The 25776-nt window shown below is 55.6% G+C and overlaps 2 protein-coding genes and 1 long non-coding RNA gene across 10 annotated transcripts; 2 read left to right on the forward strand and 1 right to left on the reverse strand.

Moving 5' to 3' along the window:
• Positions 1-67: 67 nt before the first annotated feature.
• On the forward strand, positions 68-11296 carry ADAMTS4 (ADAM metallopeptidase with thrombospondin type 1 motif 4). The gene is made up of 9 exons (XM_006747391.3): positions 68-4194; positions 5294-5617; positions 5866-5998; positions 6567-6737; positions 7481-7767; positions 7875-8061; positions 8303-8478; positions 9437-9612; positions 10098-11296. The coding sequence occupies exons 1-9, from the start codon at positions 3553-3555 to the stop codon at positions 10522-10524; spliced, it is 2523 nt and encodes an 840-aa protein (XP_006747454.2). The 5' UTR covers positions 68-3552; the 3' UTR covers positions 10525-11296.
• Positions 10818-12815, reverse strand: LOC145722378 (uncharacterized). The gene is made up of 2 exons (XR_014146618.1): positions 12339-12815; positions 10818-12143 (listed from the first exon to the last, which is right to left on the reverse strand). It is a non-coding gene; the product is annotated as an uncharacterized LOC145722378 (long non-coding RNA).
• Positions 12816-20046: 7231 nt separating this feature from the next.
• B4GALT3 (beta-1,4-galactosyltransferase 3) lies at positions 20047-25692 on the forward strand. 8 transcript variants are annotated; one of them, XM_081825280.1, is made up of 9 exons: positions 20072-20157; positions 20572-20757; positions 20940-21085; positions 21445-21719; positions 22268-22503; positions 23101-23291; positions 23424-23546; positions 24670-24774; positions 24909-25692. In XM_081825280.1, exons 4-9 carry the CDS (start codon positions 21458-21460, stop codon positions 25180-25182), a joined length of 1191 nt encoding a protein of 396 aa, XP_081681406.1. In that variant the 5' UTR covers positions 20072-20157; positions 20572-20757; positions 20940-21085; positions 21445-21457; the 3' UTR covers positions 25183-25692. The 8 variants fall into 8 exon arrangements, with proteins under 8 accessions (XP_006744472.1, XP_006744474.1, XP_030896117.1 ...); XM_006744409.3 differs by lacking the exon at positions 20572-20757 and having other exon boundaries at positions 20047-20157; XM_006744411.3 differs by lacking the exon at positions 20572-20757 and having other exon boundaries at positions 20047-20157; positions 21011-21085; positions 21422-21719.
• Positions 25693-25776: the final 84 nt, after the last annotated feature.

A 25776-nucleotide genomic window follows, 5' to 3' on the forward strand; every position in this document is an offset into this window, starting at 1 on the left:
GCCGCCCTCTTGGAAGCTGGCGGGGCCGCCGCCGCCGCGAGCCGGCGACATCCGGGTTCTGCGCCTACGCTTCGCTTTCGCTCTCGGAGCGGCGGCCGGGCGCCGGGCGCCGTGCTTGTCGCTGCTCGTGACTGGCTCGCCGAGGCGGGAGCCGGAGAAACTCACGGCTCCCGCGGGGCCCGGCGCTCGCTCGCCCGCGTGCTTCCCCGCCTCCTGCCTGAGCCCCGCTCCCCGTGGCGGCGGCGGAGCCCGGCCCTCCCGGACAGCCCCAGGCTTTGCGGGGTTCCGAGCGGAGAAAGCCCGCTAATTACGAGATGGCCCAAATGGGCTAGGGAACGGGGGCCCCAGCGCGGCTGGGCGGGCCTCAGAGCTCCCGCCAAACCGAAACGAAGAAAGAGGAGGACGCCAAGGCCACCAGCACTGGAGCAGGCTGCTGGGTGTAGAGGAGCCACCTCCGCCCAGATCGGGAGTGGGGGGGGGGGGGCTCTGGGAGACCCTGATGTCTGCCAGGTTTCCAGAAGCTGCAGAATGACAGACCCAGGAAGCGCCCTTGGAGATGTTTCATCCCCTACTTCCATCCTGGGTCAAGTCCTCTTCCCCTCATGTCTTTCTGACCCTGCCTTAGTCCTAGTGCCACCAGGAGTCTGATGCCAGTTCTGTAGTGGAAGAGACCAAGAGTTTTGCAGCCTTGGAGGCTAGTTCCTGTTCGCTCCCTCTGCTTCCAAGCCCAGCTCCAGCTGGGCCATCCGTTGAGTTTGCACATGCCTCCCACTCTGAGCCTGGAAAGAGGCAGTCCCCAGATCGATCCCCCCCCAGACAGGGTCCCTGAGACAGCCCACCAGCAGTGCAGCAGGGTGGGGCAGACAGACCAGGAAAGTGGCAGAGAGGGAATTCTTAGCTGTGAAGAAAGAGGGGAAAGCCAGACTTCTAGCCTGGGAGTTGACCTAATGGGAACCGTACCAAAGGGTGGGGCCATATCCCTGGCTGTGGGAACTAACTGGAACCGGGGTGGACTGGGCAGCCCCCACAGCCAGGCAGAGGCTCTCCCTCATTCCCCCCACCCTTTCCCTGAGCGTGCTCTCCCTCTGTAGTTGGAACACAGTGACCGTGAGGAGGGGGCAGGGCGATGCTGGAGGTGTGGGGACTGCGTTTATTTGCCCTAATCCAAACTGGGAGAAGTCAGGCTAGAGTCCGGGCTGCTTGGCCCTGGAGGCGACTTGAGCTGGGACGGGGGTGAGGGCTCCTGGGGGGCTACCTAGGACACTGCATCTTTTGTGCCTTCTCCCTGCAGCCAACACCCCCACACACTGCTGCTGTGACTCTAAGGCCCTTTGTCTCTCACTGCTTAGTCACCCCCTTTGTCCTCATCTCAGATGGGGGGTTGGAAAGGGGCAGTAAGAGTCCTCTGGTGATAGCTCCTCTTGCCCCTGCCCCTTCTGGTCTCCTGTCCTTTGTCTGACTCCCGCAGCCCCAACCCCCTCCAGAGTTAGGACCAGGGTCAGCGCACGTGGTGGGGAAGAGGTAGGTCTGGCAGTGGTGGGCACCAGGGCAGGTATTCATGACCTGAGCAGGAAGGGAGAGGGAAAGGAAGCATTCTGGCGGATATGATCTGGGAGACAGGAGGTGACAAGGCAGAGAGTGGGTAGAGGAATGGGGGTAGGGGCAGGTGATGTGCCTCTGGGAAAGGAAAGGGACCGCTGACTGCATTCTCTTTCCTGGGGATATCCTGGGGAAAGGAGTGGCCATAGCATTGAGTGGGCAGAAATTGCCCCTACGTCTGTACCCTTTACTTCCTTATCTCGAGAGTCCACCCCCAAGACCTCTCTGCTGAGTTCTCTCCCGTCCAGAACCAAACCAAGGGAATCATTTGGCTGCCTTGTCCCACCACTACCTCTTCCTCCCCAGGCACTCTCCCCACCTCAGGCGCTGGGTTCCCGTTTCTCAGTATGCTAATTTCCCTCTGTACACAGTGCATCCTCCACCTTCTCCGTGAGAAATAAAAAATTACTAGATATTCCAGGAGCGACTGTGTTCTCAGGGCAAGGTGGGGCCAAAAGAGGGAGCCAGGTGGGGATTCCCCAGGACGGACTGACTTTGGGTGCATCTGGGTTTCCAGGAGAGCAAGTCTTTCTGTGCTGGGGGCTGGCTGACTTGAGGCTGGGGGAGGGTTTGGGGCAGTTGGGAGTGGGTAGGAACAGGGCCAAGAGCCTGGGGGAAGCTACTGGGAGCTGGGCCAGGGAAATGGGGGAGTCAGGAAGTGGGGAGGGGGAGCCCTGGGGGGAATGGAGGCGGATTGGCTGTTCTGGGCTTTGGAGGAGGTGGGTAGTGGTAACTCAGGAACAGGGAGCCTGAAGGAGAGGAGTGTTAAAGAAGAGGAGGTGCCACCCTGGATCCTCCTTCTATAAAGGAAAAGTCATTAACCCCTCCTGCCTTCTCCACTGCCTGCTCCATGTGCCCGTTCTAAGCAGACCCATCCTACCTTTGGGCAGTAAGCTCCCTGATCACTGTCTCCTCACCTGCCTACCCCGTATCTCTGCGGCCTCTTCTCTCTCCCACTGCTTGGTCCCATCCTGAGCCAAGTCCAGCCACCTCCTTTCTTTGTTCTGCCCTCTTGGTGCTTCCTTACCTGTTCCCCACGGTCTTTCCCTGACAGTTCACTCAGTTGCCTCAGCTCTGGAAACCAGCCTCTAGGGGCAGAGGGCAGCACGAGGAAGCCCTGAGAAAAGGGAGGCCATGCCAGATTAGAGAATGGGAGCGAGAATTCTCCCGGGACCATGGCCTTTCTGTGCGTGTTGACCAGGCCCTTTCCCTGACTTCCAACCCCTCCTGGGGCTCTGTCCCACCAAAAAGGGAAAGAGATAGCTGAGAGCCGACTGTGGGGTTTGGGGAAAGGCTATGTCATCAGCTGGCCCAGTGCCTGTGATCCATCCGGCTGCTAGAGATTCCCCTCCCCTGGGCAAGTCCCATTTTTTTTTTTAAAGGAAAACAAAAACTAGGATTTTTGGGAAGCAATGAGACACCCATCTGAGTCCTACCAACAGAGCTCCTGTCTGAATGGCTTATAGCTCAGCCAATCGCAGAAGCTCGGGATGCTTAAAAGAGCTGGCGCGGAGAGAGGCTGGGAAGAACCCACAGGGAGACCCACAGACACATAGACACGGGCGAGAGAGGAGGAGAGAGACAGAGACAAAGGCACAGCGGAAGGAGCCAGAGACAGGGCAGGCACAGAGGCAAAGCCAGACAGTCTGAGGGAGCCCAGAAGGAGAGGCCCGAGAAGCTGCAGAAGACACGGGCAGGGAGAGACAAAGACCCGGGAGAGGAGGGGGTGTGAGAGGAGAGTTTGGAGGAGCCAGGCCACTAGGCGCCTCTCCTAAGCCTAAGGGCCAAGTTTTCTCCATCTCCTCTGAAGGTCCCCAGCCCCTCTGAAAACTCTGCCTCTGACCCTGGCACAAGTCCGAGCCCCCAGGCTGCAGAGAGGAGCTTTCCAAAGCCAGGGCGGGGAGAACTCGGTGCCCAGACGGCCTCACTCCTTCCCAGCTGTAGCGCCGTGCCATGTCCCGGACGGACCGGCATCCCAGGAGGGGCTTGGCGGGGTGCTGGCCGGGGGGAGTCCAACCCCGCCTGCTGCTCCCCGCCGTGCCCATCTCCGGGCTGGTGGGGCAGCTGCTGCTGCTGCTGCTGCCGCTGGTCTCCCTCCTGCCCTCAGCCCGGCCGGCCAGCCCCCTCCCCCGGGAGGAGGAGATCGTGTTTCCAGAGAAGCTCAATGGCAGCGTCCTGCCTGGTTTGGGCGCCCCTGCCAGGCTTCTGTACCGCTTGCCAGCCTTTGGGGAGACGCTGCTGCTAGAGCTGGAGCAGGACCCCGGCGTGCGGGTCGAGGGGCTGACGGTGCAGTACCTGGGCCAAGCCCCTGAGCTGCTGGGAGGGGCCGAGCCAGGCACCTACCTCACCGGCACCGTCAACGGAGATCCAGAGTCGGTAGCATCTCTGCACTGGGACGGGGGAGCCCTCTTAGGGGTGCTGCAGTATCAGGGGACCGAGCTCCACATCCAGCCCCTGGAGGGAGGCACCCTTAACTCTGCCGGGGGGCCTGGGGCTCACATCCTCCGCCGGAAGAGTCCTGCCAGCGGCCAGGGCCCCATGTGCAACGTCAAGGCTCCTCCCGGGAATCCCAGCCCCAGCCCTCGAAGAGCCAAGGTAGGCAGCCCCGGAGTCTGTGTCCTGCAGCGTCCTCCCGCCATGTCTGTCCCACTGACCCCCATTCACCCTCTCTCCACCCACTTCCCCTGCTGGCCATTCTGCTGCTTCCCTGCCTTCTGTCTTCCTCTCCTCTTTCCGCTAGTCTCCTTTCTCGGGAAGGTTCTGGTTTCTCCCTGCCCCAGCCCTTCCCCTGGCCAGGCTGCTGACCCCGAGGAGGGTTCCCAGACGTGGGTCAGAGACTCTGTGCTGGGAATGAGCACCCCTCTGCCCACCCCAGCCCTGCTTGGCCACGGCGTTCTCCTGGCACCATCTCCTGCCAGAAAGCTTTCCCGACAGCCCCCTGGGCCTTGACTCTTTTCTGTGCCCCAAATTTGATTTTCACCCCCACTGCCGGCTAAAGGAGTGAGGTTTAAAGCCCAAGGGATTGACCTCTGGCTTCTGGTGCTGCCTTCAAAATAGTTCTGGCAAACTGCAAAGTAGGGCAAAAGTGGACGCGGAGGAAAGGCACCCCATACCTCCTCTGCTTAGTCCCCTTCCCACACTGTGGACTGACTGCAAGGCTGCCTGACACTCCATCCTTTCCTCCCTCCCACTCCCGGCCTCCCCCTTCTTCCCTCCTTCCCTCTCTCGCTTTAATCCAGACCAGCCGCTCTCCCTCCACACCCGCCACGCTGAGATCTGGCCCTGGCCCTAGCCGCTGACTGAATTGTTCCTCCAACCACACAGGGCCGACACGTTGCAGCCCGGCCCTCCAGCTCCAGTCCTGCAGGCCCCAGCGCACTCCGGCCTGGGGGACCCCAAAGCCCCTCCCAGAGGCAATCCCAGCTGCTTTTCACCTCGGGGCTCAGCAGCCCTGGGACGTGGCATCCCCTTCCCCTCCCCTTCTCAGCACCAACAGCTGATTTCTTCGAGTTACCACAAAAGCCCTGGAACTTGGGGTTGGGGGAGGGCCCAACCAAGACCCGTCAGGAATCCGCGGTGTATGTGCGGCCCAGCTGGCTCTGCTGAGTTCCAGACCCAGGAAGTAAGGGAGGGGAAAAGGAGCCAGGGGTCTGGGAGGCTCTCTCAGGACGCTCCTCTCCTTTTTCCAATCCAGCGCTTTGCCTCGCTGAGTAGATTTGTGGAGACTCTGGTCGTGGCAGATGACAAGATGGCAGCATTTCACGGGGCAGGGCTGAAGCGCTACCTGCTGACAGTTATGGCCGCCGCAGCCAAGGCCTTCAAGCACCCGAGCATCCGCAACCCCGTCAGCTTGGTGGTGACTCGGCTCGTGATTCTGGGGCCGGGCGAGGAAGGGCCCCAAGTGGGGCCCAGTGCCGCCCAGACCCTGCGCAGCTTCTGCACCTGGCAGCGAGGACTCAACACCCCTGAGGACTCGGACCCAGACCACTTTGACACGGCCATTCTGTTCACCCGGCAGGTGAGGCCCCCATCAGCCCCGTAGGCCCCGCGCCGCGGAGCTCCAAGAAGCACCACGGGTACACTGTGCTGGAAATGGGGCCCCTGGAGGTGTTCCACAGGGCACCTGGCCCCAGCCACACTGCCAACGCCATCTGGGCCCTGACGGCGCTGGCTCCTTAAGGCCCAGGTCCCCACGAGGCTAGATCTCATCCCAGCGGACCCTAGAGTCTCGGCTCCTCATGCATCTTCTGTGATCCCTCTTCACAGGACCTGTGTGGGGTCTCTACTTGTGACACTCTGGGCATGGCCGATGTGGGCACTGTGTGTGACCCGGCTCGGAGCTGTGCTATTGTGGAGGATGATGGGCTCCAGTCGGCTTTCACGGCTGCTCATGAACTGGGTAAGGTGGGAGTGGGGCTGTGGGGCAACCGGGATGCATGAGAGCTATCGGGTTGGGGGAAGGGGACAGTGAGCTCACTAGAAGGCAGATAGGGGGTCACAAAGTGGTGCTTCTTCCTCCCCAGGCCTAGGTCCAGGACCATTATCTTTCTCTGCTGTGGGCATAGACGTTTAGATTTTTCTATTAAATGAGATAGTGTGTGGAAACTTACTGTGAACTCTGCGTGTGTGCGTGTGTGTGTGTGTGTGTGTTTGGGGAGGGCACAATATTGAAAGAGATGTTATTCGTAAGAGTCAGTGATGAAATGGGTGGGTTCAGGGTTAGGAATGTTGGCTACAAGGAAAAGAGGGTTGGGAGGTGCCCTGAGTGTGTTTGGGGGGAAGGGGAGACAGAGCAGTGGGGGCTCCATATAGAGGAGCCCTAGAGCTCCAGAAGGAAACTGGGGACAGTGTGGGATAGGGAATGGATCTGACCATCCACAGCTGAAACCAGGTTATTATGGGCTTGAAGCCCCCTGAGGGCACAGAGATGGGACCGTGGGACCCTAACAGGGCCTCCGCTCTCACAGGTCACGTCTTCAACATGCTCCATGACAACTCAAAGCCATGTGTTGGTCCTAATGGGCCTGGGAGCACCTCCCGCCACGTCATGGCTCCTGTGATGGCTCACGTGGACCCCGAGGAGCCCTGGTCCCCCTGCAGTGCTCGCTTCATCACTGACTTCCTGGACAATGGCTACGGTAAGCAGATGGCACCGGCCTGTCCCTGTGCGGCGCTCCGTTCCCCCCCCCCCCCGGACTGTACTCTCTCTTCTGCTGCATTCTGCATGGGCCAACCTGACTGCCTCAAATGAGTTTCCTCTGCAATGTGGGATGGGGTGAGAAATGCTTCTGTCTTTGTGTGGTTCCCACTTCCTCTAGCAGAAATAGCACAGCCAAGGGAGGCAAGTTTTGGTGCAGTAGAATGACATCTGACATTTTAAGGGTCAGAACTGTTCACACGAGAACGGGCTGGCTGTGAAGGGAGTGACTGCCTGTCACCGGAGGTGTGCAAGCCTGGCGGGGTGGCCACTTCTGGGCAGGGATGCTGAGACAAAGCAGGCTCAAGAGGTCTGTAGTCGGTTAGAACAGGTGGGAAGGCTTAGCGCTTCGGGTTCTTAGCCTGATTCTGTTCTTTAGACACGTGTAGATGTGTGACTGTGAGTTTCTTCACGTCCATGTGGCCGATCTGTAAAGCAGGCATGAAATGGTAACCACCTCGCAGGTGTTTGCCATGGTTAAATGAGAAGGGCTGGTCAGGCATTTAGCCAACGCTCATCACGTAATAAGCACCCAATAAATTGTATCTGCTACTTAAAGCTTTTTCCAGCCCCCGGATTTGGATTCCAGGATCCCATCAGGCGCCGGGGAGTCGAGACTCTCAGCTAGCAATCTAGACTCTTCCTCGGCCCATGGCTGACTTCGTATCCCTACCTCCTCCCCAGGGCACTGTCTCTTAGACCAGCCAGCGGCGCCCCTGCCTCTGCCCCTGACTTTCCCTGGCAAGGACTATGACGCTGATCGCCAGTGTCAGCTGACCTTCGGGCCCCACTCGCGCCACTGTCCACAGCTGCCGCCGCCCTGTGCCGCCCTCTGGTGCTCCGGCCACCTCAATGGCCACGCCATGTGCCAGACCAAGCATTCACCCTGGGCCGATGGCACCCCCTGCGGGCCGGCGCAGGCCTGCATGGGGGGCCGCTGCCTCCACGTGGACCAGCTTCAGGACTTCAACGTGAGATCCCGGGGCAGGGGTGGAGCGGAGGGCCTGGAGGAGAGGGGCCGGCCCTGGGCCCAGCAGAGAGTGTCTAGATGCCACCCTTCCGTTCTGTGTTTCTGCAGATCCCACAGGCGGGAGGCTGGGGCCCCTGGGGGTCATGGGGCGACTGCTCCCGGAGCTGCGGGGGCGGCGTCCAGTTCTCTTCCCGGGACTGCACGCGGCCGGTCCCCCGGAACGGTGGCAAGTACTGTGAGGGCCGCCGCACCCGCTTCCGTTCCTGCAACACCCAGGCCTGCCCAAGTGGCTCAGGTGAGGACTGGGAGGGACAGAAGCCATTAGGAGGGGGTGGTAGGGCAGGAACCGTCTCGTCCCTAGGGCGGGGCCGGGGCGGGTGCGGGGGGACTGTCCCTGCTGTTGAGGGGAGTAACTTCACCCTTTGGGAAGCTTCTCTGGCAATCTGGCTGTCTAGAGCTCTGAGGGGCTTAGGTGGAGGGGCTCACATGGGATGTCGTGGGGAAAGAGGACTCTGACTGGCCCTTTCCCCCTACAGCATTGACCTTCCGTGAGGAGCAATGTGCTGCTTACAACCACCGCACTGACCTCTTCAAGAGCTTCCCGGGGCCCATGGACTGGGTCCCTCGCTACGCGGGTGTGGCGCCCCGGGACCAGTGCAAGCTCACCTGCCAGGCCCGGGCCCTGGGCTACTACTATGTGCTGGAGCCGCGGGTGAGCCCAGATGCCCCCGGGCACCGTCTGTGCTCCCTCTCTCTCCTGAAGCGCCCTGCTCTCTGATGGCAAAGATCCTCCAAAGTAGCACCCTTGCTGGCCCTCCCGCAGCCCTGCCAGGCCCGCCCAGGGTCCACTCGCACTTCTCTGTCCGCGGGTATTTGGAAAACAAGCCCCAGGTTCTGGATCAGCTGCCAGTCAGGCTGCTGCAGCCCGTCCCATTTGCCTTGGGTTCTTTATCTTTCTCTTCCCATCTCCCGGTTCCCATCTCTCTATTGCGTGAGAACGGACGCGGCCTTTTGGGCAAGTCTTTGACCCCTTTCTGTGGGCTCCTCTATCACTTACAGGGGTGGCCTCGTTGGGCTCATGGGAGGCCACGCCTCACTGGACAGGCCTCTTGGAGACAGTGGTGGCGTCCCTGCACTCCCTCTCTGGGATAGGGCGGGTTGTCCAAGGCAGAAGGAAGAACAAGCCCTCGAAGAATTTTCGGCCCTCCCCTGGGGAGCATTCTTACACGTCGGCCGCCCTCTAGCGTCCGTCTGGGTCGCTACCATCAAGGCTCGGGGCTGGTGTTAAGACTCAGACCTGCCCTTTCCATCTTGGCTCCTCTGCTTGCCAGCCGTCTAACCTTGGGGAGAGTCTCTTCATCTTTCTAAACCACAGTGTTCCATCTCTAGAAACCTCAAAGAGTGGCTGTGAGATTTATATTCTAGCTCATAAAGCACTTAGCACAGTGCCTGATTCAGAGTGAATGTTCTGAACACGGTGGCTTTTACAATTACTATTGTCATTAGGATTATTACCCCTTCACACGGCTGGGGCTCACTCCACACCTAGTCTTCATCCCCTCCCACCCAGCCTTTATGACGTCCCCTCCCTGGTGGGATATGGGTCTGGTCTGGCTCACCAGCCCCTCCTGACTTAGGAAGAACCCTGGCATCGCTCCCTCTCTTGGCAGGTGGTAGATGGGACTCCCTGTTCCCCGGACAGCTCCTCGGTCTGTGTCCAGGGCCGCTGCATCCATGCTGGCTGTGATCGTGTCATCGGCTCCAAAAAGAAGTTTGACAAGTGCATGGTGTGCGGTGGGGATGGTTCTAGCTGCAGTAAACAGTCTGGCACCTTCAGAAAATTCAGGTTCATTCTCTATTGATTTCCTCCTCCCTGGCCCTGGGGGTACAGAGGTGAACTTGACACTGTCTCTCTTCTCAAAGAGCTTACAGTCTAGTGGGGGAGACAGATGAGTAACGAGTTCCAGCACAGTGTTCCACCTGTTCAACAGGTTTCAGCCTGGGGCTGCTGTGAGGGTCCTGGTGGGCATCAGGGAGGGCTTCCAGGGCGGGGGGGGTGGGGGAGGACTTGCTCCTGGAGGGAGAGTAGGAATTGGACCGGCACCAACCAAAGAGGTGGGCTCAGAAGGGCACCTCAGTAAGGGGTCGAGAGGGGAGAGGGAGGAGGGTGCGTTGGCGTGTAGCTCAGATGTAGGCTGGACACCTCACATAGGTCTGGGGAGACAACTCTCTGCACACAGAAACTCACACGTACAGTCGTACGAACACAGCTCAGAAAGGCCGAGGGCATTCAGGAAGATGCTGAGCTCCCCATCGTCTCCTTCCTCTCAGGTACGGATACAACAACGTGGTCACTATCCCCGCGGGGGCCACGCATATCCTGGTCCGGCAGCAGGGGGGCCCTGCTGTCCGGAGCCTCTACCTGGCCCTGAAGCTTCCAGATGGCTCCCACGCCCTCAACGGTGAATACACACTGATGCCCTCGCCCACGGATGTGGTGCTGCCCGGGGCGGTCAGTCTCCGCTACAGCGGGGCTACTGCAGCCTCCGAGACACTGTCGGGCCACGGGCCACTGGCCCAGCCCTTAACGCTGCAGGTCCTGGTAGCCGGCAACCCCCAGAACGCTCGCCTGCGATACAGCTTCTTCGTGCCCCAGCCAGCCCCATCCACACCGCGTCCCCCTCCCCAGGACTGGCTGCACCGCAAGGCACAGATTCTGGAGATCCTCCGGCGGCGCCCCTGGGCGGGCAGGAAATAACCTCATCATCCCCGCTGCCCTTTCCGGGCACCGGGGCCTCGGACTGAGTTGGCAGAAAGAGGGGGCTTCTGCGGCTGCCTCATGCGGACACGTGGACACACGGACACAGTGGGGAGGGGCTGAGAGGATGAGGCCTGCCCTCCTCCCCGCCCCGATGTGCAGGCTGGCCCTGCCCTGGTTTCCTGCCCTGGACGGCAGGGACGGGTGGTGGATGGAAGGGGCTGGGAGACCGTCCCCTTCCACACTGCCCCCTCTGCCCTGCTGGTCACGGGAGGGAGGGGGAAGCCAGTGGGGAGGGGGGAGCAGTTGTATTTATTTAGTATTTATTCACTTTTATTTAGCAGCAGGGAAGGGGATGAGGGCTAGGGTCCTGGGGAAACTGACTTCCATCCCTCATAACCCTCACCCTGGCTAGGAAATCCAGGGTGGTGGTGATAGGCATAACTGGTGTGTGTGTGTGTGTGTGTGTGTGTGTGTGTGTGTTCATGTTTGAGGTACAGCCTGCCCTTGCTTTCCTCTCCCTGAATTTTATTTTCTGGGGAAGGAAGAGTCAAGGGTAGGATAGGCCTTCAGGGAGTAAGGGATTATCATATTTTTAAAATATATATTGACTTCTGCTATTTATGTGCGCTCCTTTCGGACTCAGACAGATGTGGGTTGCACCCTGGCTCCACATCTCTGAACATGGGTTTCCTCGTGTGCCAATAATAATACCTCCCTTGGAAATGTCGTGAGGCCTAAATAATGTAAATAAAGAACCGCATAACGCCTGGCCCTGGGTCAGCGCCCAGCACGTTAGCACTAGGCCCGCCTTGCTGCCCTCTCCGCTGCCCCTGGGGTTTGCAGCGCCCCTGAAGGTGGAAAGCTCTCGCCAGTGGTGCCTGCCCTGGCCCCTGAGCCCAGTTCCTCTGGTTGGCAGAACGCTGTCCTGGATTCTGAGGGATGATCAGAGAAAGGACAATTGCGTCCCTGATCGTCGGAGACCTCCAGTCAACGGAGATGTCATAGATACTCGGCTCCAAGCACAACTGATCAGAACAAGAAGGCGCAAAGAGAACAGAAATGGCTATCTCCACGCCAACAGGCCCTTAGTAATGAGAGCTCTAGGGGGGCCCTGGGGCGTAGTTCTCGGGGCGGGGGGGAGAGAGCGCTGGAGAGGGGAGCCCATGGGTCTGAGTCTGAGCTGCTTCTTAGCTGCGGTGTTGGGTAAGTCACTGACGCTGAGCCTTAGGTGGCTCATATGTGTAAGGGGGCTAACGATGCCTGTCCCCACCGGCTTGTTCTGGGAACAAATGATACAGTATTTTCAAAATAGTAAAGGCTGAACTGTGTGAGAGGTTATCCTATGACTACTGAGTGATTGGGAGGGGGGCCCCCAGAATCAACCAGTGTGGATCCAGCAGACTTCTCTGCCGATGTGAGGTTAGAGCGGGATTTAATGAAGAGGAGCAGGACCTGAGTGGGTGGGGGGCTGTCCAGGGGGCGAGAAGAGTGGCGCGGAGGCCGGTCTCGGGTGACGGGCAGCCAGGCATTGGCTGGAGGTAGCACACTTGACGGGCAGCAGGGCACGAGACACAGCTCTGCTTTTCCTTCTGAGCAGGTGATGTCGCTTGGCAATCCTGTGTGTGTCGTGAAGGACACGGGGTTGGGAAAGGGCGGCAGGTGGATCCCGCGAGAACGGCAGGCAGTCGTGGGACTGCTGGGGACTGGGGAAGGGACTGAATACGGAGGTGAGGGAGGATCCGTGGGTGAAGAAGCCCCTGGGGTGGGGGTAGAAGAGGGGAGGATGGGGGAGCTAGAGCCGCTTCACTCACCTCCAAAGATTCTTGGGGCATGGAGCTGGGGCTGGGGCTTGAGGCAGGCCATGGAGGTTGTGGTGGCTGTGTGCGCTGTGCTCGCTGGGGCCAGGCTCTGCTCGCTGAGTTCTGTACCAGGCGGTGCCTCAGACAGCGCCCTGTACTTTCCGCCGCCCTGCTTGGCAGCGACAGGAACAGGGCCAGTCCCTTCTCTCCCTCCTGCGTGCCTGACCCCCCACTGCTTGGCGCCGGGCTTTCCCTCCTGCGCTCCTACCAGCCAGCCTGGAGGAGGTGTAACCGGGAGTCTGAGACAAGGTCTCCAACTGTCTCACCTAGTTAGCAAAGCTGGAGCCCCAATAGGGTGTTTACAGATCTTAGTACCTTGAGCTCATGGCGCAATAAGCCCAGCTCCGCGCTGAGTACCTGCACAGTACAGACAAACGACGCGCGGCTGAAGGAGCTCGCTGCGTCGGGGCGGGGGGGGGGGGGGGCGTGCTGTGCCCCCACGAAGAGAAACAAGGGGGTGGCACAAAGAACTGCATGGCGCGGCCGAGCCCGAGCCCAGACTTGATGGCCACGAGGGTTAAGGAGGGTGAGTCGCAGCTGGGCCAAGGAACAGGTCATCCTGATGGCCTGCTCACCTTCCCATCACACTCCTGGGAATTCCCGCCTTGTAAACGACTTTTGTGTGTATTATCTTAACCGGAAGCGCTTCACTCACTGAGTAGGGTTCTGATTGGCATAAAGACGTTTTTCCCAGAAACGGATTGAGCTTAGTGGCCACGTCGGTGATTGGGTGGGTGTGTGGAGGCATACCGTGAGAGAGGAGGACAGAGAGAGCTAGCTCCCCAAAGGGAAGTGACGGGCATCACAGCCCTCCCTCCCAGGCGAGGCCCGGGCCCTTTCTGGAATGCTCTCCCCCATCCCACCCTTCCCATACCTGGGCTGTAGACTCTGCCTAATATCCTGAACTCAAGGGTCCAACAAGTTCTTGCTAGGGAGGAGGGGAATTCATACCTCCCTGCAAGAGCTACGATGAGCTTTCTCTCCCCAGTCTGCCTACTCATTGCCTTCATGGGCCTGTGCTGGGGTGTAGGTGTATATTCAGGAGAAAACAGGAATAACAGGAAGGAAGCAGGCACCGAGACAGTTCAAGTATCTGGTCTTAGAGGGGAAAAGAGGGAACAATGATGAGCTGAAGAAAGACCAGTCAGGGAGTGCCAGGGGCAGCGAGTGCCCTGTCCCTGGGGAAGTTCAAGCAGAGTTTGGACAACCATTTTATGGGATAGTAAGTGGTGTGCGTGTGTGTGTGTGTGTGTGTGTTTGGGGTTGGGGAAGTTGAACAATAACTCTGAGCTGAGCCGATTTCTTTAAGCTCTTTCTGCCCCTCAGATTCTCTGCCTCTGTGGTTAGAGCAGAGGAAACCTGGGCATTTGTCCAACCTCTATTTTTGTGGTGCCGGTGGGAAAGCCAGGTTTCAGGATGAGCTACTCGTGCACACCTCTACTCCATCCCTAGCCCCACTTCTTTAATCTCTACATAGTATCACAGTATTGTGTCTTCTGAAATACCAGGTTGATAGTAAGTGACAAATGCCAGCATCTCATTGGTCAGGGCTTGTGGGGGAAGAAGGGGGAAGAAAGTGGAATTTGATGTATTAATATTTTATTGGCTAAGAGAATGCTTCTGAACCAATTGAATGTTTTCCCCATTGACTGTTGCTAGAAGGGAAGCCAAAATCATTGGCAACAAGACTTAAGCAGCTGACAGCTAAGGGAAACCACAAGTTCTAAAAATGCTCAGAGAAAGGCCGAGGGGAACAGGGTTGGGGGGCGCTGGGGGCCTGAGAGCGACAATAGTGAATAATTTCCCCAGAAAGGACCTTATGTAGGGACAGGTCCAGAGTACTAAGTAGCATTAGGAAGGAAAGGGAGGGGAGGAAGTACATTTAAGGCATCCCTCATAGTCTTTGGGAAACCAGCAAGAGGACTTAAGCAATACACAATCACACAAGCACGCAAACAGTGACACACTTGGACGTACACCTGTCCAACTTCACGAAGACACACCAGCACATTCTCTTGAAAAGGTAATAAGCATTGAGAAGCTGAAAATATGACAATTTGGGCCTGAAAGTGGGTCAGAGGAAAATATATTAATTGACCTAGTTTCCCAAGGAGAATTGACTATTTACCGCATTTGTTTGTTCAATAAATAAAGCCATTGGGTTAGGGCGCCTGGGTGGCTCAGTCGTTAAGCGTCTGCCTTTGGCTCGGGTCGTGGTCCCAGGATCCTGGGATGGAGCCCCGCATCGGGCTCCCTGCTCGGCGGGAGGCCTGCTTCTCCCTCTCCCACTCCCCCTGCTGTGTTCCTGCTCTCGCTGAGTCTCTCTCTGTCAAATAAATAAATAAAATATTAAAAAAAAAAAAAGCCATTGGGTTATACACTGGAATCAAATCACGCTCTCACAGCATCAGGAAAGGACACAGATTTTCGGAGTCAGACTCAATCTAAGCTTTGCTACTTACATGTAATGATGTGATCTTAAATTACTTGATCTCTGGGAGCCATGGTTTCTTTATCTGTAAAATGGGTATAACTACCACCTGCCTTATGGAGAGGTTGTCAGAACTTAAGAATATAATGGCGTACATGCTTGGCCCCATGTCTGGCTTCTAGTAAGTGTCAGTACATGCTGACTTTCTTCGCCTCAGATCTCTTCCTTTGCCAGCCCCCCCTTCCCACTCCTGCATTAGCATCAGAAAATAATTCTACCAAGGAACTGTCTAGGTCAGATCTAAGATAGGTTATTTTGTCGAATTTGTGCTAAAAGGTCTTGGTTATGTTCAGGGGATGATAAAAGGGAAGACATGGTCCCTGTCCTCAGAGTTCACAGTCTGGTGGCTGAGACCAAAATGCCAGACCAGTGTGACAGATGTCATGAGAGATGAGGGGAGCCTAGCACAGAACATGGGGTCACAGAAGGATTCTTGGAGGAGGTATCTGCCTCCCCTTCTAGAAATAGGCTGTAAGACTGCAGGGCCCCTAAGGAGAGTAGGATGGCGATGGAGGAGGAAAGAATTTCTGCTTGCTAAGTCAGCTCCAGGGTTCTTCTCTGTTATGCAAAACCAAAGAGACCCTAAGTGAACAGACTCTAAGCTGGAGGATAATATTGTAAGGAGCCAAGTAAGGTTGGAAGGGAGAGTTTTGGGGAGAAGCTACCATCTCAATGGACAATGCTGAACGGGGGAGAGGATTTTAAAGACATTGGGCAATGCATTAAATGTGCTCCCGCTCCATGCTCTCCTCCCCCCACCTCCGATGTTTCCTTGAGAAACCAGAGATTTAAATCATTCTGAAGCAGTTTTGAGTAGTAGACTGGGTTTCTTCTATTACATTGTCATGACTGGGCCATTAGGAGCCCCAGAATTTATTCAGAACATATAAAGACAGGATATTGTGGTAAAAAACAGCACATTAGAATTTAAGCTTTCAGAGATGTAGCAGTTCTGGGTCATGACTAAGTCCAGAGAGTGGCCAGGGTGAGATGGAGTGGAGGTGCGAGTTCTTGAAAACAGGAAACTTATAAGTGAATGCAGGACAATTGTAGCACATGGCAGGCAGAGGGCTGGGATAGAAGATGAAGGTAAGGGGGCGCCGGGGTGCTAAGTCAGTTAAACGTCTGACTCTTGATTTTGGCTCAGATCATGATCTCAGGGTCATGGGATCCAGGCCTGAGTCAGGCTCCATGTTCCTGCTTGGAATTCTCTCCCTCTCCCTCTGCCCACCCCCCAAAAAACTCTCAATAAATAAATAAATGAATAAAATCTTAAAAAAGAAAGAAGAAGATGAAGGTCAGTTTTACAGAACTGAACACTATAGAGGAACAGAGGTCCTTGGGGAGAACCACATTTCCATTTTCTTTTCTTTTTTTTTTTAAGATTTATTTATTTATTTTAGAGAGAGAGAGTGGAGAGAGGCGCAGAGGGAGAGGGAGAGGAAGAGAATCTCTAGCAGTCTCCCTGCTGAATGCAGAGCCAGACACATGGGGCTCGATCCCACCACCCGGAGATCATGATCTGAGCCAAAATTCACAGTCAGACTCTGAACCGACTGAGCCACCAATGTGCCCTTCCATTTTCCATATGTTTGTCTTTTCTACTACCCAGTGAGCTCCTTAAAATATCAGAGCTTTTACTTGGCTCCTACTTTGTGCTCAAATTCAGATATACTGAATACTTAACTTCTGCCATCACTGTCCCATAGTTCTAATTATCACAAACCCCCTTTAGATGGGGTTCATTTTACAGATGAAACGCAGAAAGCATATTGTTCAACATCACACAGCCAGTGGGGTTCAGAGCCAATCATACTGAAACCCAGTATTGTCTCATTTTGAGCCTCCACAGGTATCTCGAACTCATTAAGTCCAAAGTTTAACTTGTCATCTCTACTGTTTCACCCATATGTGCCTCTTCTAAGTTTTGTTTCTTACTGAAAGGAGCCGCCATCCACCCAGTGGCCCGCATTAGGAATCGGGGAGTCCTCTGACTCCCTGAGTAGGCACATCCACACAATCACCAAGCCCTATTGGCCTTGTAAGGTCCTCAAAGACAACCTCTTCCCTCTATTCCCACTGATTTTGCCTTGTTTTTTTGTTTTTGTTTTTTTTAAGATTTTATTCATTTATTTGACAGAGAGAGCTCAAGCAGAGGGAGAGGGAGAAGCAGGCTCCCCGCTGAGCAGGGAGCCCCATGGGGGCTTGATCCCAGGACCCCGGGATCATGACCTGAGCAGAAAGCAGAAGCTTAACCAACTGAGCCACCTAGGCGCCCACCGCCCCCACTGATATTGCCTTATTTTGCATGAGCCTCACCTCACTCCTGGATTTCTGCAGTGACCTCCGAAATGGTGTTCCTGCATCCAGTCTTGACCACTCCGGTGAATGCTCTGTGTTTCCACCAGAGTGAACTTCCTAAAGTTCTGACAGTAGCACTCCCTGTTTAGAGCACTTTCCCGCCTTCCTCTTCCCCCAGGATAAAATCCATTCTTTTTAAGCGTTTATGGAGTCTTTTACTACCTGCCACCGGTTCACCTCTTCTGACTCCTAGCTCACCATGCCCTTCACCTGATTGGCTAGCCTTACTGATCCATTTTTAATTTCCCAAACTCCCTCCTTTCTTCTCATTTTTAGACTTTTGCACTTATGGTTTCCTGTGTCCAGAACTCTAGACAGCTATTAAAATACAACGTTCTGGGGAGCCAGGGTGGCTCAGTCATTTAAGCGTCTGCCTTAGGCTCACAGTCATGAGATCAGCGTCCTGGGATCCCTGCCCAGCAAGGGTCTGCTTCTCCCTCTCCTTCGGCCCCTCTCCCTGCTCGTGCTCTCTCTGTCTCAAATAAATAAATACAATCTTAAAAATATATAAAACACAATGTTCAGAAAAAGGTGAAATTATGACTCTCCCGCTGCTGAAGAGATAATTATTCTCATACTTGTTCAAAAGGTAAGGAAGGCTTTTTTTCAGGACTATTGCAATAACTGTGAAGACTATCCCAACCGGAGAGAGGTGGAACTTGACTCTGAATACAATCAGGACGAGGGGATATGTATAGGGTCAGTGGATGATTACATCAGGGATGAGGAGATTCTGGTTAACCTGACTTAGCAGAATTCTTGCTCAAAGTGGCCAGTGGTCCAAGGATGAGGCTTATTTGAAAAGAAGCCTCAGAGGAGCCTGTCTAAAGTTTGGCCAAGGACAGAGTTATTGTCAATACCCAAATAAAAATGAACATGTGTTACAGATTTTATTTAACTCACGTGGGAACTGAGAGATGTGTGTTCTTTTTTTTTTTTTTAAGATTTTATTTATTTATTTGAGAGAGAGCACATGAGAGGGGGGGAGGGTCAGAGGGAGAAGCAGACTCCCTGCTGAGCAGGGAGCCCGATGCGGGACTCGATGCGGGACTCGATGCGGGACTTGATCCAGGGACTCCAGGATCATGACCTGAGCCGAAGGCAGTCGCTTAACCAACTGAGCCACCCAGGCGCCCGAGAGATGTGTGTTCTAAAGAAAAGATTCACAGCAGCTGTACTCTCCGTTTCGAAGGGAAAAAAACACTTTATTGATATTATAAAAATCTAAAAGAAACCGAAGAAAAGGAAAATCTAAAAGAAACTGAAGAAAAGGAAAATCTGCGCATAGATGAAGGCAATCTAATCGGGTACTTACAACATCCAACCTCATCAGCGGGTAGGGAAGCCCCCATGGAGTCAGCCAAGCTGGAATGCTGATGGAGAGAGGCCTCTCCAGCTGAGACTTCCAACTGACCCATCCCTATGAGGGCCATACTTGTAGGGCAGATGATGGGGTCTGAAGTTCAACATTTGTTTGCCTGTGTGCAGTTTGGAGTGAGCTGCATTCCTATGTTATCATGTCTTTACATATTCAAGGAGCCTGGGCTAGGTGTGTTTGCCTCCCCTCCTGGATTCCATTCTGGGGAGCCAGCCCAGTCTGGAGATGGTGGGCTGTAGGCAAACTTTATAGCTCTTGGCGCCCAGACCAGAAGGGCCAGTTCTGACCTGGAGGCCAGTTAATGTCAATTAACCAGGCTCCTTGGGTCACTTATGTCTCACAAACAACATTCTTTAGCTTGCCTGCCAATGTGTGGGTGGGGTGGTCGGTTATGCAGGACAAATCACAGAAACCTCTGTCCATTCAATGCAATGTAATACCTAGTTTAAAAGAAATCTAAAGAACACACATTTACGGATCAGGAACACAAAAATGAATATGAACATGGAGGCAAAAACTGTTGTTTTTTGTTTTTTACAATGTAGGGAGTAGGGGGCTCACTGAACCTCAGTCCTCACAGAATTTGCATGTGGATCAGTTACCTACACAGAGTTGTAAAATAGCTCCCTCGGAAACAGAATCTCATAGGGCAGATGGATGTGCTATAGATGAGTCCTTCTGGTTCCCCATTAATCATCACTTCTGGGAAGTCTTTCCCAAGTCTCTACGTTTGAATGAGTTGCAGTTTCTGGGCAATCATATTTATCGCACTGTATTGTTTGTATCCCTCCCTTTTGGAGGCACACACTGTGAGTTATTCTAAGTTTCCTGGGTGTGAACATCTGCTTCTAAGAAACACAGCATGCTAAGAGGGTAGTGAAAGCCACAAGATAAACATATTGCGTACTAATGGAGCGTCCATTTTACTCTAATATCTGGGAAAACACAATTTGACATTAAAGCAGACGCCGCCCTTCCCTCCTCACTCAATGTTTCCTTGTTTTATTAACTAATCGTTTCTATTTCAAGGCCTGCGGGACACCATGGGGACACAAAAATGCGCCAGAGCAGTCGCAACGATGTACCCTGAGCAAGAAACAATTCTGATACTAAGTGGCATTAAGTTGCGGGGGCACCACGGACACTCCGGGAAGCGGCTGGCCCGCGGTGACAGGTCTCGGGACGCGCCAGAAACTGTCGCACTGGCCTCTGGGCCAAGCTCGGCCCTGCAAGAAAGTCCTGATTTGAGCTGCTATCCTCCCAGTCTGAGGGGTGGGAAATGGCATCCGGTCAGGAATGGAACCAGAGGGGAGAGGCCCCCGACGACTCCCCAGGCAGTCCAGCCGCGCTGGGCCGCGCTCCGGCCTCGGTACCCCCCCGCGCCCCGCCCGCCCGGGCGGCTCCACCCAGGCCCCGCCCCGTGACGCGAGGCCCCGCCCCGTGACGCGAGGCCCCGCCCAGCGGCGCCCGCTTCCAAGATGGCGGTGACGATGCCTGCCAGGCTGTCGGGGTGGCGGTGACGATGGGAAGCAGAAGAGCAGGTACGTGGGCTGGGGATGATGGGGTGAGAGGCCCGGGAGAAAGGTTCGGGCGACTAGGAGGATGAGAAGTTTCGGGTAAAGGCTGGAGACCAGCTTGAGCAGGGAGGGGGTCCCAGGTGGAAATATGGACAGAGGCCGGTGGGCTCACATTGCAAATGCAAGAGGAGGTTGGGGTGGGAGGTTGGGGTGCTCCGAAAGAACTGGGCTGTGACCCTCCGCAGAGCGCTGACCACGCCCCTTAGGTGAGCCAGCCCAGATACCCGCGACGGGCTCTGCCCAGCCCTCCCACTCCCCATCTCACTTTTAGCGGTAACCCTCCTCCCTACCCCCGCTAGGACTGGGATAGGGTAGAAAAGGTAGACGACGCCACCCCCATCCTACTCCCCGCCGCGCTCCGGGGCTGTTTGCTTGCAGCTCCCAGGTGGTCACGCTCCCTGCACCTGCGGGGCTAGCGCCCAGGCACGTGAAGAACGGAAAGGAACCTGTTTCCTACTCCGCCCCGGGTTCTCCTGAGGCCACTCCACAATCCTGTCGTGACTGCCTCACCCCTTGGCGAAAATAATGTCTCCATTAGCAACCCCGTCCCCACTCCCCAAACAGGTTGGTCCTGTCGGGGTGGGGTATGGTTAAGTACAGGTACACCTGACACCCAGAGACTGGGTCCTCCCCTTTTCCCTCCCAGGCCACTTTCCCTCACTTCTACTGCTGGGAAACCAGTTCCACCCTGATCTTGATCTCTGCCCCTCTGGGTGAGTGGTTATCCTTGACCACTTCTGTTCCAGCTGGTCCCAGGATCGCTGTTGGAGTGCTGGATGGAGCCTTTCTCTGTCCTCTGTGACATTTCCAATTTTAGATAATGCCTCACATCTCTGCCCCCCCGGGACCCCCTGAAGTCCCCATGATCCCGAAGAAGACAGCTTGAACCTAGGTGAGTCCACCCCTCTCTAAAATTGGGAGGGAGGTTCTCCAGAGACTCCTTTGAAAAGGACCTGAATGATGTAAGCATCCTTGGGGGTGGGGACTGAGAGTAATTGGCCTGAGTGGTTTGGAGAGGAGGTGGAGGAGAGTGAAACTTAGGCTGGAAATGGCAAGTGGTAGGGCTGCTGGTGGTTACATTCTGTTTCTTTTCGTTGCATGACTGTACACCTATGTGCTCCCTTCTGTGACTTTGCTCTTTGCGTCTTTTCCTCTTAACTCTTGGCACCACCTTGGTTCGTAACTGATGATCTCTCTGCTGGCTTGCTCTTCGCCTGCCTGCCCCCAGAACTCTCCTCTCTCCCTCCTCAGACCTGAGCCCAGGATGTTGCGGAGGCTGCTGGAGCGGCCCTGCACACTGGCCCTGCTTGTGGGCTCCCAGCTGGCTGTCATGATGTACCTGTCACTGGGGGGCTTCCGAAGCCTCAGTGCCCTATTTGGCCGAGAGCAGGGGCCGACATTTGACTATTCTCATCCCCATGATGTCTACAGTAACCTCAGTCACCTACCTGGCGCCCCTGTTGCCCCAGGGGGCCCTCCAGCTCCTCAAGGTCTGCCCTACTGTCCAGAACGGTCTCCTCTTTTAGGTGAGTGCAGGAAGGAGGAGGAGGTAAAGGGAAGGCCAGGGTGTGGGGACAGGGCTAGGGCGGCAGGCGTGAGATTTAGGACCTGGGGTTAATGTAACCAAAGGTGGGCAGAGGTTGAGATCAGCAGGCTCTGGATTTGGAATTTAGATTGGACTCCTTGGTTGAGCCACAACCTTTCATTGCCTGGCCATTCATGTTCTCTTGCTGCCTTGGGCCGGCAATTGCTTCCTTTGTAGATGAGCCCCGGGTTAGTTAGTTAGTTAGTTAGTAAGCTTGAGGTCCTTCTGTGTTCTCCATCTTCTAACCTAGTGAGGCAGGAGTTATGGAACCCTAAAATAAGGTAGGCTAAGTAAAGAGCCTGCACCTTTCGGACTTTGCAAAGCTGTCCCAATGATGGGAAGCTCAAGGTGTGCAGATTTCTGTGTAAGCCCTTGGGGGAGCAGAGTCCGAGAACCAGACTGCCGGGGCCAGCGGTGTTCCCAGGCCCTGCAGGTCCTTCTTTTCTCGTCGCCCCTCTAATCCCTGACCTCGCCGTTCCCTCCCAACAGTGGGTCCCGTGTCCGTGTCCTTTAGCCCAGTGCCGTCACTGGCAGAGATTGTGGAGAGGAATCCCCGGGTGGAACCGGGGGGCCGGTACCGCCCCGCCGGGTGTGAGCCCCGCTCCCGCACAGCCGTCATTGTGCCCCACCGGGCCCGGGAGCACCACCTTCGCCTGCTGCTCTACCACCTGCACCCCTTCCTGCAGCGTCAGCAGCTTGCGTACGGCATCTATGTCATCCACCAGGTACTCCCAGCCTCCTCCACTCGGACCTTCTGGTAGGAAGCCTCGAGGAAACGCCGCACAGCTCTCCGACTGTGGGTCCCTGGAATAATTCTAAGAGGGTCAGACTGTTGAATGTGGAGAAGCACCTGGCCCTGCTCTGCCAGCTTGTTAGCCCCCTAGTCCTCCTTACTCTGTTCAGGGTATTCCGACTGCCCTGTACTCTCCATGATTTTTCCTTGGTTGAATTGGGAATGGCACAAATTTGGAATCGGACAGATTTGGACTAAAATCAGTCCTGCCATTTGTCCCATATGTGACCTTGAACAAGATTCTTAACCCCCTAAAATGAGGCAAAGAATGAAAACTAATAGACACCTGTTTTCCATGGCTGTTGGTTGTCAGGATTAAATGCTAAACAGTAGCATGTAAGTAATCAGGCACATACTGATGCTCAAAATCGATTTGTTGGATGAAAAAATGAAACTTTGGCTTTCTCTTCATTCTCCTTGCCCCACTCCCCCCGCTTTGATTCCCCTCCTTTCACTTTTGTACTTCTGCCCCCTCTTCTCCATGCTACTACCTACAGATGTGGTCTGGTTCTTCTCCATTACCTTCCAGGCTGGAAATGGAACATTTAACAGGGCCAAGCTGTTAAACGTTGGGGTGCGGGAGGCCCTGCGTGACGAGGAGTGGGACTGCCTCTTCTTGCACGACGTGGACCTTCTGCCTGAGAACGACCACAATTTGTATGTGTGTGACCCCCGGGGACCCCGGCATGTTGCCGTTGCCATGAACAAGTTCGGATACAGGTAGAGGGCACGAGAGGGTGCTGGGAAGTAGGGACACCCACCATCCATTGGAAGAAGGAGAGCCAAGGGGATTGTGGGGTAGGGATGTCTCCCCAAAAGACTCGTGGAACCCACGGATCTTTCTCTCCCTAGCCTCCCGTACCCCCAGTACTTTGGAGGAGTCTCGGCGCTCACTCCTGACCAGTACCTGAAGATGAATGGCTTCCCCAATGAATACTGGGGCTGGGGTGGTGAGGATGACGACATCGCTACCAGGTCAGACTTCCTGCCACCACTCCCCACCCCCACCTTGGCCTGGATCCCTGTCCTCCGAGACCACCCCTGGCTCTAACCCTTTAACACCGGCTTTAGCTCCCTGGTCCTGCACTGTGCCCATTCCTCTCCCTTAGCTTTTCCCATCTACCCAGGTCAGGCTTTTCGTGCTGTTCCCCATTCTGTCACCCTTCAGTCTCCTAGATCTGGTGAGTTCTGTTTCTGGGAAAGAAGGGAAGATCAATAGGCTGTAGGATCATGGGATTCCAGAGCTGGAAAGGGGCCTAGACATACTTCAGTCCTGCCTTCTGCTAACGTTGCATCCAGGCCACTTCCTATGGGGCTGTGGAGGAGGGGCTCTGCTCCATATCGCCCAGAATCGCTTTCTGGTTTTAAGTCTGTGCCATTGGCATGATGCCAGCTCATTTTTAGCATGTGAAACATTTTGACCTTCAGCCTCAGCTGACCCAATTTCCTATCTGTGGTGTGAAAATTTGGGCTTGCTATGCTGGACCCATTGCTTTCCCTCCCCCTCGTGTCCTCCAGATGACCTCTCTGAGTTCTTGTTCTCTGTGTGTGTGTAAAGGATCCAGCAATTTCTAAATGTACGTGTTCCTTCAGTACTTTCCCAGGCCATCTTTGGCTCTTGCTTCTGTGTGTCAGAGGTGGGGTCCTGATTACTTGGTTCCATTCTTTTCCTAACACTGAGGGTTGGGGGGGGGGTGCAGGGTGAGGGAGTCAAGGCCGCTCAGCCACTGTTCTAAGTAGGAATTGCTGAGCTTGGGGCTGCAACTCCTGGGCTTGTCCTGTCCTTTTGAGCAAATGCCAGGGCAGTTCCTGGGAGCCACTTAGAAAACAAAGATGGGAGGTGAGGACCTACCTGCCCGTTAAAAGGCCAAAGGGCGTCCGGACTTGGCTGCGTCCAGCCCTTACATTCCCTCGTGCTGTTTCCTTCACTCTGTTTGACTTTCTCTCTTCCAGTATGTGGCACTTTTTTTGCCTAATACTAGTCGTTGTGTACAGAAACATGTTGTTGCTTCCTTGCTGGCCGTAGCTCTCCCTGTTGACCGGTCAGCAGCTTTCCTCCACTTGGGGGTCCTCCAAGGTGCCCTCCCTTTTCCCGCAGGGTGCGTCTGGCTGGGATGAAGATCTCTCGCCCCCCCACATCGGTGGGGCACTACAAGATGGTGAAGCATCGAGGCGATAAGGGTAACGAGGAAAACCCCCACAGGTAGGGAGGACTGCCTGGGAACCGCTATGGCTCCATAGGGCTCTGCACCCCCAGGGAAAGTACTGCATCCTAATGTTCCCTAGGTTCCTGGCTATTTCTTTCTGGGCCTTAGTTCTCCAACCTCTGACCCTCAGATTTGACCTCCTGGTCCGTACTCAGAATTCCTGGACGCAAGATGGGATGAACTCACTGACATACCGATTGCTGGCTCGAGAGCTGGGCCCTCTCTATACCAACATCACAGCAGACATTGGAACTGACCCTCGGGGTCCCCGGAGTCCCTCTGGTCCCCGTTACCCACCTGGTTCCTCCCAGGCCTTCCGTCAAGAGATGCTGCAGCGCCGGCCCCCAGCCAGGCCTGGCCCTCTGCCTACTGCCAACCACACAGCCCCCCGTGGTTCACACTGACTCCTCCTTCCTGCCCTCCTCAATCATGAAACTGAATCAGAGGGGTTGTACTCTCCCCACCCTCAGCTCCTCACTGGTCTTAGAGGGATGTGGGGGGACTGAACTCCAGGCTGCGCTGGAGGCAAGGGCCTCTCCTCACTGCTGGACTGGAGCTGGGCTCCTTCAGTCCTGGGGGGTCCCTCTTTCTAGGGTCACCTGCTAGGGCTTATGACTGTGAATCCTTGATGTCATGATTTTATGTGATGACTCCTCAGAGTCCCTGGCCCCTGGGGTAAGAGCAGGGCTGGACCCCAAGTCCCTTCCTCTTCCGTGGAGAGAAGAGTGATCTGGCTTTTTCTGGGACCTCTGTGAATATTTATTCTATTTATGGTTCCGAGGAAGTACGTTTGGTGAAGGAAGCCCCTCCCTGGGTACTTTCTGCCAGTGCTGGAGTCACTTCCTCTTCTGGACCTGGCTCAGGGGGCTGGGATTTTGATATATTTTCTAATAAAGGACTTTGTCTTGCCTCTGCTCCTGCTTGCTGCATCCCAGGCACCTTGTGCCTACCTTCGCGACCCGCTCCTCCACCCCCAACCCCCCCCCAGCCGCCACCGT

This window comes from Leptonychotes weddellii, chromosome 6 (genome assembly GCF_054177405.1).
Source record: "Leptonychotes weddellii isolate Sample4059 chromosome 6, ASM5417740v2, whole genome shotgun sequence".
NCBI classification, from domain to species: Eukaryota; Metazoa; Chordata; class Mammalia; order Carnivora; family Phocidae; genus Leptonychotes; species Leptonychotes weddellii.